Source organism: Cryptomeria japonica, chromosome 4 (assembly GCF_030272615.1).
Source record: "Cryptomeria japonica chromosome 4, Sugi_1.0, whole genome shotgun sequence".
Classification (NCBI taxonomy): Eukaryota; Viridiplantae; Streptophyta; class Pinopsida; order Cupressales; family Cupressaceae; genus Cryptomeria; species Cryptomeria japonica.
Window position 1 is genome coordinate 99156635 of NC_081408.1, and position 17813 is coordinate 99174447.

General features: G+C 32.2%; 1 protein-coding gene across 1 annotated transcript; it reads left to right on the forward strand.

Moving 5' to 3' along the window:
- Positions 1-13685: 13685 nt before the first annotated feature.
- Positions 13686-15484, forward strand: LOC131032881 (desmethylxanthohumol 6'-O-methyltransferase). The gene is made up of 3 exons (XM_057963973.2): positions 13686-14415; positions 14791-14855; positions 14978-15484. Exons 1-3 carry the CDS (start codon positions 13728-13730, stop codon positions 15278-15280), a joined length of 1056 nt encoding a protein of 351 aa, XP_057819956.1. The 5' UTR covers positions 13686-13727; the 3' UTR covers positions 15281-15484.
- The last annotated feature ends 2329 nt before the right edge of the window (positions 15485-17813 follow it).

Here is a 17813-nt window from a genome sequence, read left to right on the forward strand (position 1 = left end):
GGTTATCTCATGTTGGATATTATAAGAGTATTGTGATACAAATTTGTTTACCAACTCCTCAAATCAATTTAGGGCCGGTGTGAGTTTTGAGAGTCAGTCCATAGTTTCTCCACCTATACTTCTTGGAAACAATCTCATCATATAGGTGTCATTATGTGAGAATTCCAAACTCATGGCGCAAAATTTTGTTACATGTTCTTGGGTGTCATATTTGGGAATTTTTCAATTTGGTGGAAATTCTATCATGTTCAAGCTTCTATTGAAAGGGTAGTGAAAAGTATTCTCCAAGGAATGTCTTTTTGTTGTTCCTTGTTGCATGTCTTGCATCTATTGTTGAAGAGCTTGGATTTTTTGAGTTAATGCACCCAAAGGCTCATTATCATTGTTCCTTGGTTCCTCATCATTGTTGTTGGTATTATAGTTGTGTGCTCTTGGATCTTCTCTTGTTTCATGGTTTTGTTGTGTTAACTGGATCATATTAAAATCCACAAGAATCTTAACGCCTTTGTTTGCTAACATTAGAAAGTATTTTTCCTTGTCGGATTCCATAAGTTTTTACATGAGTTTCTAGAAACCAAGGTCTTCTTGGGCCTCTTGAATCAAGTCCTCAGTTATTTTATCTTCACTAGCATCAAAGAAGAGATTTGTTCTTCTAGATCTCATGATCAGTTGTGATTGTACTTCTTGTTGTTCTCTACACTTTTGAGGTCGAGTTACAATTGGCATGCGAATTGTCTCCATTAAACGTGTTTCAATAAGTGATTGGATCTTCAAGTAGATAAGCCAAATTTATCTTTCCTCCTATGTTGAGATGTGATAGTGCTGACCTTTGTGAGGAGGCATGTGTTTTCAAGGATTACTCATCAAACTTAGTTCCTTGACCGTATAGATAGTTATTGAAATGGTGTAGGAATGTGCGTTGTTTTAGCAAAATTTTGCGGTTTATGTAGAGAAACTTATTTTTCTCCAAGATCTTTTATTGACTAGGCTCTTTCCTTTTCAAATTAGTTTTCTGACGAAGATTTTTTTTCTTGAAGAGTTGAGGAGTGGTCATACAAGTGATCAAAGTTTTTGTTTTTGGATAGGTTGGTTTGAGATTAGATACTTCATTTTGATATCCAAGCTTACTAAGTGAAATAGAGGGTCTTGATATTTCCCTATTGATATGACTAAGTATGTCAAAAGATGTGATGAAGTTTCCCGATGAAGGATGATATATCCTGATTTAGAAACTAGATTGTTTTGACCAACTTGGATAATCTAGTTAAGTATTTAATGTTGATTTTGGTTGAAATTTGAAACCTGGATCACTAGTTGATATCCTCTGATTTTTCTTGAAGAAAATCATGTTTGTGATATTTGGACCTGAAAGAAGAGCTAAAAGGGTATCTAAAAATGATGCCAATTTTTCAAAAAAGTTGATAATTTTCTCTCTGTTTGGGACAATTTTACTAATGATGCGCTAAAATACATAGGCTATGTACTAGATTATGAGTTAAATGCACTACTCTAATCTTCCAATGTGCTAAGCTATCCTTCAAAAGTGCTAATTTTTGTTGCCTGTGCGCTAATTAGTGTTTTTGATTGTTGAAATTTTGAAAATTGTTTTGGGATTCATGCGCTATTGTTTGTTCTAGATGCACTACTTTTCACTTCTTAAGCGCTAACCAGTAAATAGTATGCGCTACAATGATGATTCAATGTGCTAATCTGAACTATTTATGTGCTAAGCTGCCCTGAAGTTGAATTTTTTTATTTTGACTTGCGCTTTTGTGAAAAAAATTGTTTGTTTTGATTGATGATCCTTTGAAAATGATTCGAAACATAGTAGTAAGAAAAAGAAAAAAGACAGTTGGTATAGTCTAAACAATGAGTGTATGTTCAATAGGATCTTTTCGAATCCCTATTTTTTTTCATTGGTTTGAACAAGAAATACACATCAAGAAGCCTCTCTTAATCTCGGGGGTCTTTTAAAATATCAATAGCCTACACTTGATACTCTATCGGTTCAAACAACCCTGTCACACCCTACAGTGCACCCATTTTTTTGCCTTTTGCCAGAAGTTGACCCAAAGAGAATTTATTCTCAATTGGATTGTTTTCTTGGGAGATTTATGGTGAGTGTCTTGGGGGTAGATTCTTCACCACCCTTGCACTATGATATTAGAAATGTTTAGCTAAATGATTCGGCGAGGCTTATAGTTCTAAATCTTTTAGTTGGGATTCTATTTGATTTCATTGATAAACTCCCTCGGGAGGCTTCCCAACCTTTATAAAAAAGGCTTTATGTATCTCAAGGATATTGGGGGAAAGCTAATCACTAAGAAAAACCGTTTAATGTGATTTTCACCACATCCACATTTGATTATAGTGGGTTGGAATACTTGGTGTTAATTGTTCCCCATTTAGGTTGTTCTCCTATCACTTGTCTCAATGGCTTGAGCCTAAAAGGCTCCTTGGGAGGGAAGACCTGCTAAATGTTTTATCCTATTACAAAAATGAAACAAAGCAAGTAAATGGTGAGTTTGTCTTTTTGATCACCCAATTTAGGGGAGAGCATATACCTATCACCTTCGATTCAAGATTTAGACACTCTTTCGTTTTAACCAATATCGCAATGTTGTCTAAATGTTAATTAAAAATTTTGTTCCAAAAGACATGGTGTTTATTTTATCCAAGATATCAATTGTGAAAAGATAACAATTCTTTAACTTTGAAAATAAATCCTTGTCAACAAAAGAAATCGTCAAAATGATAACAACGATTTAACATGAAAGAAAACTTTCAACTTTGAAGTGGATTGTTCTTTGTTATCTTTAAAGAAAAGATAACAATGGCTTGTTATTTTTATCCCCTTTGTTGCAAAAAAGAAAAAAAAAATTGTTCTTTTTATCAACCCAAAGATAAGTGTGATCTTCTTTGCAAAATGAAGATTTTGTTTGCTTGTTCTTTTTACCTTTTGCAAAATTGAAAGTGAAGTTCTTTTTAAATCTCTAAATGAAAATGATCTTCTCTTTAAATATTTCCAAAGAAAAATGATGCTCTTTTTAAAGCTTTCCAAAGGAAAATGGTGTTGTTTTTAAAACCCTAAATGAAAATGATGTTCTTTTAAATCCTTTCTGCAAAACAAAAAATGGTAACAAAAAGAAGTGAAAAGACTAATCTAAATCCTTGACCACCTACAAGACAAATGTTAAAACCTGAAAAACTTCTTCCAGAAAATCAGTTGATATGTTGGGCTCACAAGCCTATTTTGTTTTTTTTCTTTTTGTTTTACAAATCAGATTTAGATCCCTATTATGTGCTAAACAGAGAAATGTATGCGCTCAAATATGGCACCTTAGTGCTATTATGAAATACCCAATCGCTACACTAATACTCCAATTCTCTATTATGATACTTGTATGCACTAAAGAAATAGAACAAATCACACGCTAGACTTGGAATTATATGCACTAAGTCATCCTTTAGATGTGCTAAGTAATGAGACAGATGCACTAGAAAATGGAATTTATGCACTAAAGTTCCCTACAGATGCACTATTCTGAGATTACAGTGTGAATTCATCAACTTGTGTGCAAAAATGATTTCAAATTTGGGGATGAGCCCCACGGTGGGCACCAAAAATGTATGCAAGGTTTTAGTGTAATCAGTCAATCAATTTGAAACTAGAAACTAACATACTAATGAAACTTTTGGATATAGAGACTAACTAAGCTAAACTAGTTAACAAGCTAATCTTCCAATATGTGTCTCATTGTTCTCTATCTCACAGGATTGCTCAAGTCAATGGTTTCTCTTAGATCACTGATAAATTGACTTTTGGAATGATAACTCCAAGAATGAGTAATAATGGATGAAAATGATCTATATGCAAGATGCACCTAAGATCTATATGATATGATAAGCTTACTTAGATATGATTAGTTATACTATGATGAAGATAATGATATGATAAAGAAAGTAACAAGCTATGGTAACACGATTCATGATTAAAATGCTATGTTATTATGCTCCTAAATGATTAAAATGCTAATTATCAAAGAGAAGTAAATGCTCGATGAAAGTAGACTATAATATGGATGCATGAAACTTGGATATGAATAATAGGATAAATGAAGCGTATTAATAGAAGAAATGGGCAATTGGATGGTTAAGATTGAGTAATCTTAACAACGGCTGGGATTGAATGATCTTCAATCCATGTTTACAATTTTCACCAATGAAATGGTGACAATTGTCAACATGAGATAGCTTGAGAGGAGAGAGAAGAGGCACTAAATGCCTAAGAAGACATGGTGGTCACCCTAGTGGGCAAGGTTAGGGTTGAGTTATTGGATAATCCTTTTGTCCAAAGGATAAACTCTTGTGTAAGAGTTAATGGATAACCATGGTCAAAGCAATGAATGCTTAAAGAGACCCAGGAGTTAAAAGGATAGTTAAGTTAGAGGAAAGTCTCTAACCAAAGGTAAATAGGTGAGTTAACCATTAATGGTTATGAATACTTTTGTGGTTAACTTGTTGAAGACATAAATGGTTTATGAAGACTCTAATTTTTTTTTAGAAGTGACCTTATCTTAAGGAATGTGCAAATGTTTAAGAGGTAATTAGGATAATTATGATAGTTTACAAGAATCTATAAGGGGGATTAGATATGCAAGTGGATTTGTTAGGGGGATGCAAGTGGGAGGATATTTTTGGATTTAATTTTGAAATAAAATGATTTATTTCACAAAGTGGTTACAACTTGCACTGGAAATATTTTAAAATAAATTTGATTTATTTAAATAGGATAAAGACTAATTAAATGTAAATTTAAATAGGAAATGGGGATTTAATTAAATAAAATGATTTATTTAATTAAAGGTTAGAATGTGGTCAATTAAATAAATTAAATAATTTATTTAATCAAGAGAAGAATGCGGGGGGATTAATTAAATATGGTTTAATTAATAGAGGAATTGATTTAATAGATTAAATAAACATTAAATATTTATTTAATCAAATGGTCAGATTTATACGTCTACAAGTACAATAATAACAAATTTATGATGATTATTCTTTACATACACATTTGCACTAAGATTGGTTATTTTAAATATTATTTCTATAAAATATTCATTTATTTTGGAGTATCATGGCCTTGGAGCTTGTTTAAGACCATATAGTTGTTTTCTTAACCTACACAATAGATTTTCTTCACCAATTTTACAAAACCTAGTGGTTGTTGCATGTATAGTTTTTTCTTTAAAATCACCATGTAGAAATGTACTTTTTCAATCCATTTAAAAAGAAAAATTGAACCAAATTTTACATCTAAAACAACCATTGTACAAATGGAAGTCATTTTAACAACTAGAGAAAAGATTTGTGTATAGTCAATACCTTCTATTTATCGGAAACCTCTAGTGATGAGACTTGAATTGTGTTTCTCAATAGCTCCATTTGGTGTGAACCTTGTTTTGTAGGTCCATCTCAAATTAACCACATTTTTACCTTTTGGAAGTGTTTTCAATTCCTAAGATCCACTTTTATCAAAGAGTTATACTCATCTTACATAGTTATTTCCCATTCATATTTTCCTTTTTCTTCCTCATGTACTTGTAGTATCAACTTGCATCACCCTAGTCATAAGAGCATAGTTAGCAAAAAACTTGTTATGGCCTTCTTGGTAGATTTATTGAATACTCCTAGTCTTCTTTGCGTATTCATGATCAGTTTCACTTGATACCTCAACTTGCATACCTTCTCCTACAAAAAATGACGCACCTTGATTTGAATCACTAGTAAAGTAGATTCATCTTCTCCAATCAATATTTGGAAGCAAGATAATGTAGGAGATTTATCACTTGAAATATCTTCATCATATCATAATTTCCTTTTGATAAGATTTCCCTTGTATTAGGATTATGTAACTTATATTCTACTGACTCCTCACTATATCCCACCATTATATACTTCTCACTCTTCCTTTCTAACTTGTTCATTTTCTCATCAAGAATGTGAGTGTAGGTCTTATGTCCAAATATTAAAAAATGAGACATTGTAGGCATTCTACTACTCCATGCCTCTTTTGGCGTTATTTTGAAAACTACTTTTGCAAGTGTTCTATTCAAAATATATATTGCAATTCAAATTTATTCAACCTAAAATTTCTTGGTTTTATATTTCTAGAGCATAGCATGCATCTATCCATTTCAATTATATTTCCATTATTTATTTTTGCAATTCCACTTTGTTGAGGTGACTAGGAAATAGTTGATTGCTTTGGTATATCATGGTTTTTACAAAATTATAAAAAAAATAAACCATAAATCTTTTACATCTATCTATTCTTATTATCCTTATATATCTTCCACGTTACTTTTTAGTTAAAACATTATATTATTTAAAGTTAAGAAATATTTCATCATTCTTTTGTAGAAAATATACCCAGATTATTCTACTACAAATATTTATAAATTTTAGAACATACCTTGATCCTCCAAGTGAAGGCTTTCTAAAAGGACTCGTTACATCACTTTGAACCAAATGTAAATGTGTTTTAAAAGGGTTTTATTTTTTGTAGGATAGTAGCCCTCAAAGTAAACTTTTGAAAAAGCACAATTTTGAATATGTTTTATTTTATTTTATTTATTTTGATTCTATAAAATATATTTTTTCACCCAATATCAAGGTCTATGTTCCACACACATAGAAAATTAAGAAAATATAGAGGTTTTAAAAATATATCTATACACTGTGTATTGATGCTCTAGTTTTAACAATAGAAAATTTAATTTGGATATATATAGTAAAGTTTGTGTTATGAAATAGAAGTATTTCTTAATTATAATTCATATCATATAAAAATAATAATATATTAAATATGCAATAAAAATATTTAGATATTGGTGCTAATAATCTATGTTCATTAAATTATAATTTAATCTCTTTTAACCAAAAAAAATGTGTTATGAAGTAAATACCACTTTTTAAATATATATAATATGTTACAAAAAATTATATATGAAATGTCACAAGTTAGTTTTTAAAATTAAAAAAGGTATGAATATTTACAATCAACACATGAAATCTCAAAAATTACTAGTTCACATTATCTTAAAATTACTTAACACTTTAGTTACTATAAGCTGCAAAAAGTGAAAATTTGGTTTAAAAGATAATTTAATGTCCCACTATAGCCAAAATTTCGGACATGGTATTGAAGGAGTATCCATCCTCTAAATTTTGAATTGCTCCAATCTCACCATCTTTAAATACATTTACTTTTAAATGTCAGTGAGGCCATGATCATAGGACGGACCAAAGTCATAGTAGGATTAGGAGTGTAGCCAATGTTAGCATTATGATGCATTTTGTATGACCAGTGAAATGGTTGTCATTGTTGGCAACATCATCTTATAAGTCTCCACAATCCATCGATAAAAGAGTAAAGGGTAACCGGTGAAGAACAAGAGTCCTTATTCCTATCGGCAGTGAATAGACCGATATATAGGGGTTAACCGTCTAGACCGGTATACAGGGGTTAACCGGCTAAGTAGCAAGTAGACCAGTATACAGGAGATAATCGACTAAGCAGTAAGTAGACCAGTATACAGGAGGTAACCGGTTAGGCAGAATTGGATTGGTACATAGGCGACAACCGGCAATACAAGAGTCTCAACCAACTGATTTTAAAACATCTAGATAACATCAAGTTAAATTGGTAGTCTTTCCTTTTCAACCGATGAGCTTATCGGCATGAACGGTTGTCTTGACTGATATTCCTGGAATGATTTTTGGAGAGTAATTTGAGGCGCGATAACAAAATTTTGAATCTTATTTTTGTAGGGAAAGTTGACGCCAGAATTAGAAGTTAATATATACACATCATTCATTTTGATTGTGTTGTTATCAATGTGAAAAAAGATCTGTGTGAATGTAAATAGGGGGAGCAGAATAGAGTGCAGAAGATAGAGGTATGAATCGGTGAAGCCGACACCGATCAAAAGAACAGAGCATGCAAAGTGGATCTATAAGATAGAGGTAGTGCCATTAGACAGATCAATCATCTTTGTTGCCTTCTAACAATTGCAACATTGTAAATCCATTAACAGGGTGAACCTTAACTGGTTCTTTATGTAAAATCTCTTAACCGGGTCACTTTAGATATGAAGTTGTAAAATCCTCTAGCAAAGTGAACTTGAACAAGTTCTAAGGTATTCTTAACTAGATACCAGTCACTTCTAACAGGGTGATGTTCTCATAAAGAACTAGTTGTAAGCTCTTAACAAGGCACTCTTTTTCACTACAGTAAAAGAGATTGTGGGTTATCCCACCATGGTTTTCTTCCTCTAACTGAGGGTTTCCATGTATAATTGATAGTGTTATGTGATGCTTATTTGTGCATGCAAATATCTTTACTTTGATGTTCTATACTTTCATGATTTATGTAATGCTTAAGTTAATTTGGAAGGATAGTTGCAGACCAATCAATTTGAATGTTTGAATTGTGTATAAACTATTGTGACTGATTCACACCCCCCCCCCTCCCCCTTCTCAATCACCGGTTAATACTAACAGCCAAACCTAATAGTCACATCTAAAAAAGAGGGGATTCAAAAAATCTTTAATGGAAAAAAACTTTAAAAGGTGAATTCTAATTTTGTGAGTGATGGGCTTTGAAATATCTATAATAGGACAAACCCTCACAAAATATTCTTCAAATATTAACAACTTCTATTTTAACAAATTCCCCCACATTGTTGATCAAAATTTTAATTAGTGTGGAGTCTCTCATAACTAATGGGAGATTGTATTGTAGACACCTATTTTTGTCTACTTGATTAAATAGATTTTATATCTATTTAATTCATCTGGCTATTAATTAAAGTCAACATTTAATTAATAAATCTTTTTCACCCTTCTACTATTAATTAAATAAATCATATTTATTTAATTAAGTCATCCTTTCACATTTAATTAAATAACCTTTTCACATTCAAATAAATCAATATTTATTTACATATCCATCCAATGTAAGTTGCAACCAATAAATTGAAATAAATAAATTTTATTCCAATTAAAATCCTAAAATTCCTCCCACTTGCATTATCCTACAAAAACCACTTCCATACCTAATCCCTTCTTCTAGATTCTTCTAAACCCTTCTAATTAAGCCTAAACCCCCTCCTAAGCATTTGCACGTTCCTAAACAAAGAAATTAGGAAGGAGTCACTTTTCAAAGCATTAAAGGCTTTATTTCTTAACCCTCAAAGTCTTCATAAACCATTAAAGGCTTAAATCTAACTAACCCACCTTTGACCCTTGGTTAAAGACTTTCTCTCTTACTCAACCATCCATTTAACCCACAATTCTATTCAAGCATTCAATGTTTTGACCATGGTTATCCTTTAACTCTTGTACATTCTTTTATCCCTTGGATAAAAGAATTATCCATTAACTCAACCCTAACCAAACCCCCCAGGGTAACTATCATGTCCCCTCAGGAATTTAAAGCATATTCTCTCTCCTCTCAAGTCTTCTCATGTTGACACTTGTCAATATGGGATTGGTTTGAAAGTCTTACATGGATTGAGGATCATTCTATCCTGGCCCTTGTTAAGGTAATTCAATCTTAACCATCCAATTGCCCATTTCTTCTATAAATAGGCCTCATTCCCTTATTATTAGGATCCCTCAGGTTTTTGTATCAAGGTTATTGTTTATCAAGGTCATCAAGTCCTAGCTTTAGAATGTACATTTTATCTCTCTTTGTAAACCTGCGCATTTAGAAGTAATTTTGTTATTAGCATATCATGTTAGTATAGCATATCATATAGCATCTCATTTATCGTTAGCATAATCTTTTTGATCTTGGTTGCATAGGCATATAGATCATTTCATCACATATAACTCATTCTTTGAAGTTGTCATTCTAATGACCAATTGCTCAATGATCTAAGAGCAATCACAATTTAAAGAATCCTTGAAGATAGAGGACATTGAGACTCTTTTGAAGGATTAGCTTGTTTAATTGGTTTACCAAGTTATTCTTTATATCTAATATTTAATTGGTATGCTAGTTTCATATTTTTCTAATTGATTGATCGGTCGACTAATCTAGCATACATGTATAAATAAATCTAGAGAAAGATATAAGTAATAATTTCCCTAGTGGAATTAAAGAAGGGAGTCTACTAAGTCATGAATAGCACAAATTTAACATAAAACTATAGCCAATGTTCTCAAATAAAATTGTAGTAATGAAAAGAATAGATAGTGTCATGAAAAAATCATGATATAATAATATCAAATATCAAGTCTCTAGATTTCAAATGTGTGATTAGTTCTAAGAAATAAAATCAAACAATTCTAATTACTTCTTTTAATTTGAAAAACTAGTTACCTACTTCCAACACTTCTAATCATTGTAATAACACATTCCTTTGGAATGCATAAATCTATTAGATCATCATTGAAAGACACTGTCATGTCCCCGGTAGATATTATACATATTATAGGTGTTGGTGAGGGGATGAGAGGGGGGTTAGGAGTGCCTTACCTAACTAGAGGAGAAGTTAGAGTGCCCACAATCAAGGAAGATCATGCCACTATGTTAGGGGAGTTCCTAGGAAAAAAATTATATAAAAATATTTGTAAAAATAATTTCAAACTTTTTGAGGTTTCAAGAATTATTATAGCCCTTATAATTCTTAGTGCCTAAATAAGAATTATATTGAGTGGTTAGAGGGGGTTTTGTTATAAATAGAGGGGTGTAAGGAAGGAGGAAAGTTTTTTAAGAAAACAATATCATTATGATTTTAACAAGAATTCCTTTTGAGTATAGTTGTTACTAAGCTATCCAAATTAAGGGAATCAAAAATATTTTCATTCAATTGTTTGACATTACTATTTCATTTTCTCTTGTACTTATTCTCCATAAAATATCTCCAAACTCCCTTGACATTTTATTTTCCTTTTCTTTATCCTTCACTTCACTCGCATTCATTTCCTTCATACTTTAGAACTATAAATTCATATCATGATGCTAAAATACTTATCTTTAAAAAATATATATCTAAAAGATATGAAGAGACATTATTCTCAAGGGGCCTATTTTTTATCGAATTCGCGACTTCAATGGAATAAGTGTTCAAAGATTGTGATGTCATGGCTATGTTAAAACAAAATATAGTAATATAAATATTTTAAAAATTATTTAATTATAATATAACTTCCAACTCTTAAATATAAAAAATATGCTAAAGTAATATTATCATAAGTTTTTTTGGAAAATCTATATAAAAGGCAATGCAAGATATTACTAGGACCATTTTCGCCCATTCGTTCTCAAATTAACCTCATTGGATCACACTTACTCAAGTCATTAAATCTAATTAAAAATAGAATCTGTTTTAATTATTTTAGATGATTTTTTTCTAAAAGTAAATATAATGATATCTCTAATTTTTATTTTTAATGAGTAGTGTCTATATTACCATTCATAAAATAGTGATATATATTTACAAAAATATAAAGGGTGGAAATAGTTATATCCTTAAAGTTTAAATGGAGCTATAGTTTGAAACAAAGTGCATCATAACAATAAAAGTAAGTTCCTAAGTAGTAAGAGAAAATAGACAAGTAGGAGGATCTCGAGCATCTAGATTTACCCATAAATCTATTGTCTAAAATGTTCATAGGAAGGTCTCACTGATCATAATCATTAATAATATCACCTTGATTATCTGATCATGAGAAATAACCAGAATCAACCAAAGTAATTTCCTAGAATCTAGCTAACATATGTTCCCTTCTTTGAGAGGCAATGGCAATGGAGAAGTGGAGTAGCAACTAAGAGGTCACAACCAGTGACAAGAAGGAGAAATCCTTAAGAATAAATACATCAATTGTCACAAGCTGGTTAAATACATCCTCGATCATACCCACAATATAGAATGATTGTTTTGGAGGTAAGAGTTGGAAGAACCGTCACAACAACACATAGAACACTATTCTAGTGATCCTAACAAAATCTATAAGTGAACAATTGCAAGAGTAATTTTACTTTCTTACATTTGAAATTATATCAGCAAAGACTCCAATTACAGCATCAAAAGTTTCATGATTATGATAAAATCACTTGAGGCAAGTATGGCATGATTTTTTCTTCAAGTCATCATTGTCAGCTGTGAATCGAGAGCAATCCGTGGCAAAGACGTCTCTTCTGTAGGGCAATTTGTTGCTAAGGACGATAATTTCGTGGGCGAAAGCTTAACGCAGAATAGACTATGATGTCAGGTCACACCATGAGTCATTATATTTACACGTCCGTGAATAGACAGGTTTCCAAAAGGACAAACTGCTCTGCTTATACTGCTGTCTGCTATTGCTTCTGTAGTCCATTCACTCTGGGCTCCTTGTTCGTTCTGGATAAGAATTCGAGTAAATCTTCTCGACAACTGCCACAAGCAAAACGTATTGAACTCCTCCACCTTAAGACGGAGATCATCTTTACGTACACATTAAGCATGTGAGCAAAAGGGTTCGTGTGAATTGCATCAGACAGATTAATGTATACCGTGTAGACTGGTTTCATCAGGATTTGGGCGGTGAAAGTTTACCAAATGCACGACTTGGTTCTCAACTGTCCCTTCCTCCGGACCCTTATTCTAGGGTCTCTTTAATGTCTTATCCCTGTCTCTAGGGTCCATTATACTGAGGTGTCTTTTATGCAATCATTAATGTGAATATGAAATAAATACAATTTCAGATATCATTAATAGTTGAGCATGTACTAATTGTTGTTATAGCATTTGTTGATTTAATTTGTATCAATTATTGTAATTTCAAAGTCTTTAGTGTTGATGATGACTCAACAAAAAAACATGTTAGGTTGTTCAACTGTCCCTTCCTCCGGACCCTTATTATAGGGCCTCTTTAATGTCTTATCCCTGTCTCTAGGGTCCACCATAGAGAGGTGTCTTTTATGCAATCACTAATGTGAATATGAAATAAATACAATTTTAGATATCATTAATAGTTGAGCATGTACTAATTGTTTTTATAGCATTTGTTGATTTAATTTGTATCAATAATTGTGGTTTCAAAGTCTTTAGTGTTGATGATGAGTACCCAAAATTAATTGAAATGTATTGTTTAGATCTAAAATGGCAAGTGCACTAATAAAACATGTGTTAGCACACAACTAGTAGTCTAACTTTCTTTAGAAATCTTTTTGGACACCTTCACAAAAAAACAGGTTAGGTTGTTCAACTGTCCCTTCCTCCGGACCCTTATTCTAGGGCCTCTTTAATGTCTTATCCCTGTCTCTAGGGTCCACCATAGAGAAGTGTCTTTTATGCAATCACTGATGTGAATATGAAATAAATACAATTTTAGATATCATTAATAGTTGAGCATGTACTAATTCTTTTTATAGCATTTGTTGATTTAATTTGTATCAATAATTGTGATTTCAAAGTCTTTAGTATTGATGATGAGTATCCAAAATTAATTGAAATGTATTTTTTAGATCTAAAATGGCAAGTGCACTAATAAAACATGTGTTAGCACACAACTATTAGTCTAACTTTCTTTAGAAATCTTTTTGGACACCTCAACAAAAAAACATGTTGAGTTGTTCAACTACTGTTCACAAATGTGAATACTAAATTTGATGGTCTATATAATCAAGGGTTCCCCAATGGTGAAGTGACTGTGAACAGCTTTAAGTGAACCCAATGGCAATGGGTGGAGGTGAGCTGGAACAAGCTTTAGAGAGTACTTTCTCGTTTGTTACCACCCTTGTTCTCAAATCAGCCATACTCCTCAATATTCCTGATATCATCGCAAAAGCAGGCCCCAATGCATCCCTCACTCTTGATGAGATCGCCTTAGAACTCCCCACTGAAACTCCCAATCTGCATTACCTTTCTCGCATCCTCACATATCTCTCTACCAAAGGCTTCTTTGTCCAAACGCAGACGAGCGACAACCCATCTGATATTCGATATGGCCTCACTGCTACTACAAAGATGTTCTTTGTTATGGAGAATAATCCAAGTAGCCTTGCGACACTTCTTCTCATGCATTCTCACCCGGTGTTAATGACGTCATGGCACCATCTTCATGAATGCGTGCTTCAAGACTGTAATGGATTCGAGAAGGCTCATGGAAAGGACTTGTGGGCATACGGGAAGGATGACCCACTTGTTAACAATGTTGTCAATGATTGCATGTCCACACTTACAGATCTGGCTATAGAGCAAATTGTGAGCTGCTACGACGGTTTTAAGGAGGTGAAAACTTTGGTTGACGTGGGTGGAGGAAAAGGGAAGGCCTTGGCGCACATTGTGAAGGCTTATCCTCACATCCATGGAATTAATTTTGATCTTCCACATGTTGTTCAGACTGCCCCATCAATTCCAGGTAAATCTGCTATTTATTTCTTGTATACTTACCAAAAAGTATACAAATAAAGGACTATATTCTTGAATTTACTGGTTCATTTTGTATTGCAGGTTAAACAAACAAAGTTAAACCCATTGAGGGTAACAAATTGATTCTTTACAACGAGACCTAAAATTTAGGTTTTGTTTTCAACTAATCTATTTAGCATTTCAAACAACGTTTGATATAAGAAATAACAATGTTACAGTATAATTTGGTAGGGCCAAGAACTTATTGACACATCTGATATAGAAAAGAGAAAAATCTTACTTTGACACCCCTTTCTTCAAAACCTAAGCTTGTAATCTTATCAAAGAAATATATATTTAGTATTTAAAAAGATCATTTATGCAGGTATCGAGAACGTAGGTGGCAGTATGTTCGATTCCATACCTTCAGCAGATGCCATATTTGTTAAGGTATAAAGTTAAACACAAAATTCATTGTCAACCATCTCACATAGTTATAATTTCTTGAAAGACCTTGGCATATATCACTATTAACTTTTTAGATATAATTGCACTTTGTGTGGGTGATGCAGAATGTATTCATAGATTGGGATGAGGAGAAATGCGAACAGATACTTGGAAATTGCCACAAGGCTTTGCCTGAAAATGGAAAACTCATAGTGGCAGAAAACATTACAATGGAGGGGTTAGTGTCAGATAAATCTATTGATATAGTTGCACATCTGGCTATGATTGCCCTAGCAAGCGGAGGAAAAGAGAGGAGTGAGAAAGAATGGAAAAGGCTGCTTCAAAAGTCAGGCTTCAGTGTAGTAAAGATGGTGGAGCCTCCTGGACCATTGTCAAAGTTGAAGATCATAGAAGCCATTAAGGTTTAAACGGAATTCAAAAGTAAATTATTAATCGTTAATCTAAGGCAAGTGACATTAGAGTGGATCTTTAATTGCCTGTCTTCTCAAATAAGTGTCACTGTAATGATAATTGTTAGGCCCTACAATCACATTAAATTCTATATAATGCTTCAGCATTTACAGTAAATCTATTTTCAGAAATAAATTTTAAATAGATTTCAATGTTGTCAATGTTATTGCATCTGTATTTTGATTATGACTTATTTAATCTTATTCTATTGAAAGATAGCAAGAGTAAGTTTAAATTTATTTGAGTTAAATTGATACGAATCATATTTTTAAAGACAATTTATTAATTATTATTTTCTTAGAAATAATTTCATTTAAATATTTTTTACAAAAATAAATCATATATGTTTCTTATTATTAATATAATACTTATGTGCTTGAACTTGACCTAAAAAATAATAATAATTTAAAACAATACAAACTTATAATAATTTTGAAAGATTCAAAGAAAGTAGTTTTAGATCTAAAAGTTGTAAGTAAAGAATATTAATAAAAATATAGAATCAAAAGTTAATAGTAAGTCACAATTTTAAAAAGAGACAAAATCAATAGAACAAAAGAAATTTAATATGTTATTAAAAATTAAAAAGGAATATAAAGACTTTAGAATGAGTATTATAACATTTCAATGAATAGAATAAGAGAAATTTGATATAACGGGTTTAGTAGAAATTCGTTTGAAAAATGTAATTTTTTTACTTTTAATTTTTTTTGGTCCCCCATCTTGGTGTATTTGCTCAAAATTATCCTTGAACAATTGAATCAAGCAACCAATATCATGGCAAGCATATCTGATAATCTCTATTGTCTCATCACACTATCTTGCAGAATATATCAGCTTTGAAGCTCTTCCAAAACTAACTTTTGCATCACCACAATCTCAAATCTACTTGCAAATCATTCACATATAATTCTCACACAATTCACTTCTCATCCACACTCAAATCATCCATACACACATCTTAAATATGAGATACAAAATTTAAATCCTAATTAAGGGTCGGCCAAAATAGAATAAGCAATATAACACAAAATAAGCCACTCGGATCTCAAATACATAGATTGGTCCCCTCTAGGAGAAAGAGGGGATCAAAACACATCATCTAATGATAAATCCAACAATCTACACATGCCAACACATTCTTCAAATACATTACTAACTGTAACATGTAGACATAATCAACTGGTCAACGACATAACCTTTTCTAATGCAAAATACTCCATACGAATCTCCACATGCCAAGCTGAGACCCAATTTAAAATCTCAACACAAAATCCAACACATATTAGGACCAAAATAATATTATCCACTAAACTACAATGCAATTGGCAACATATCTAAAGGGAATCAAAAGCATTCCAGTCCATCTAGAAAATAGGATGCCACAATCAACACCAAGAAATATTATTTGTAACATAGAACATGAATCTGCAACAACCAAAGGCATATCTGGAACAACATCCATCTGAATAATCAGGTTTGACATCAATGACAACCATAATTACAAAAAATTTCAATAGGGGTAACACAAAAAAATATGAAAACTTCAATCTAAACACATGAAAGATAGCACTCTAGTCAATCACCTCCAATAATTTCACCTACAGCAAGGGCTATGGATGAGGGTGCCTTGACATTCTCATATAATAGTTCTTATGAGATGAGTAGCAACAATCTTGTGAAGATACTTGACAATGTTGGAATGTCCTCTAGGGAGTCAAACATGCACTTCTCGAAAGAGGAATGTAGTGACTCAACTATAGTCTACTGAAGAACAACAGCATCAATACCAACCTCTGCAAGAGAAGCACTGACAAAATTGATAAGGAAGAACCTCCTTGACCACAAAAATAGTAGGAATAATGCTAAAGATGGAAGAGAAGGTGAAGCAAAATTTTCACAATGGAACTTGGAAACATGGTTCTACTCAAACTTGTTCTTACAAGGTTGTTGTGAACCCTTCATATTAATAGTGGTAGGTTGAAGGACCTTAAGAAAGCTAGGATGAAGAACATATTTAGAGATAGGAAGAGTAGACAAAGTTTCACTTGACACAATCTTCATCTAAAGCATGTTTATGGAATACACAAAAGGGGGAATATTAGGCAAAGAAGTGAGAAGAGGCAAACTCTAGAGAGAGCAATGAATACTTATGCCCTTTTGGAGTGAGGTTCATAAGCATCTATCCAAGGAACCAAAAGAAAGACAAAAATAGAATACTGAGAAAAAACCAAAACTGAAATACAAATAGAATTAAACTCAAGAGATAAAGTAGGAGACTCATCCCTAGTCTTCTATGTGGAATCATGTTCCTAGGACATCAAGCATTACACTCATGCACAAGCTAGTTTTGATGAAGGCAAGGACCAAGAATGGAAACATGAGAAGACTCTAAAAATAAATGTTTCATGGTTGAAATTGTCTTGTAGTTTTTATCAATGTAATAATAGGTTCCACAAATGGAACAGGAGGGGTTATAGCAGCAAAGTC

What these genes read in the sequence shown, in the direction of transcription:
- LOC131032881 (XM_057963973.2), top strand. Translation starts at nt 13,728, where the DNA reads ATGGCAATGGGTGGAGGTGAGCTGGAACAAGCTTTAGAGAGTACTTTC. An exon ending in GACTGCCCCATCAATTCCAG is followed by an intron (nt 14,416 to 14,790) that starts GTAAATCTGCTA and finishes TCATTTATGCAG; the next exon opens with GTATCGAGAACGTAGGTGGC. An exon ending in CAGATGCCATATTTGTTAAG is followed by an intron (nt 14,856 to 14,977) that starts GTATAAAGTTAA and finishes TGGGTGATGCAG; the next exon opens with AATGTATTCATAGATTGGGA.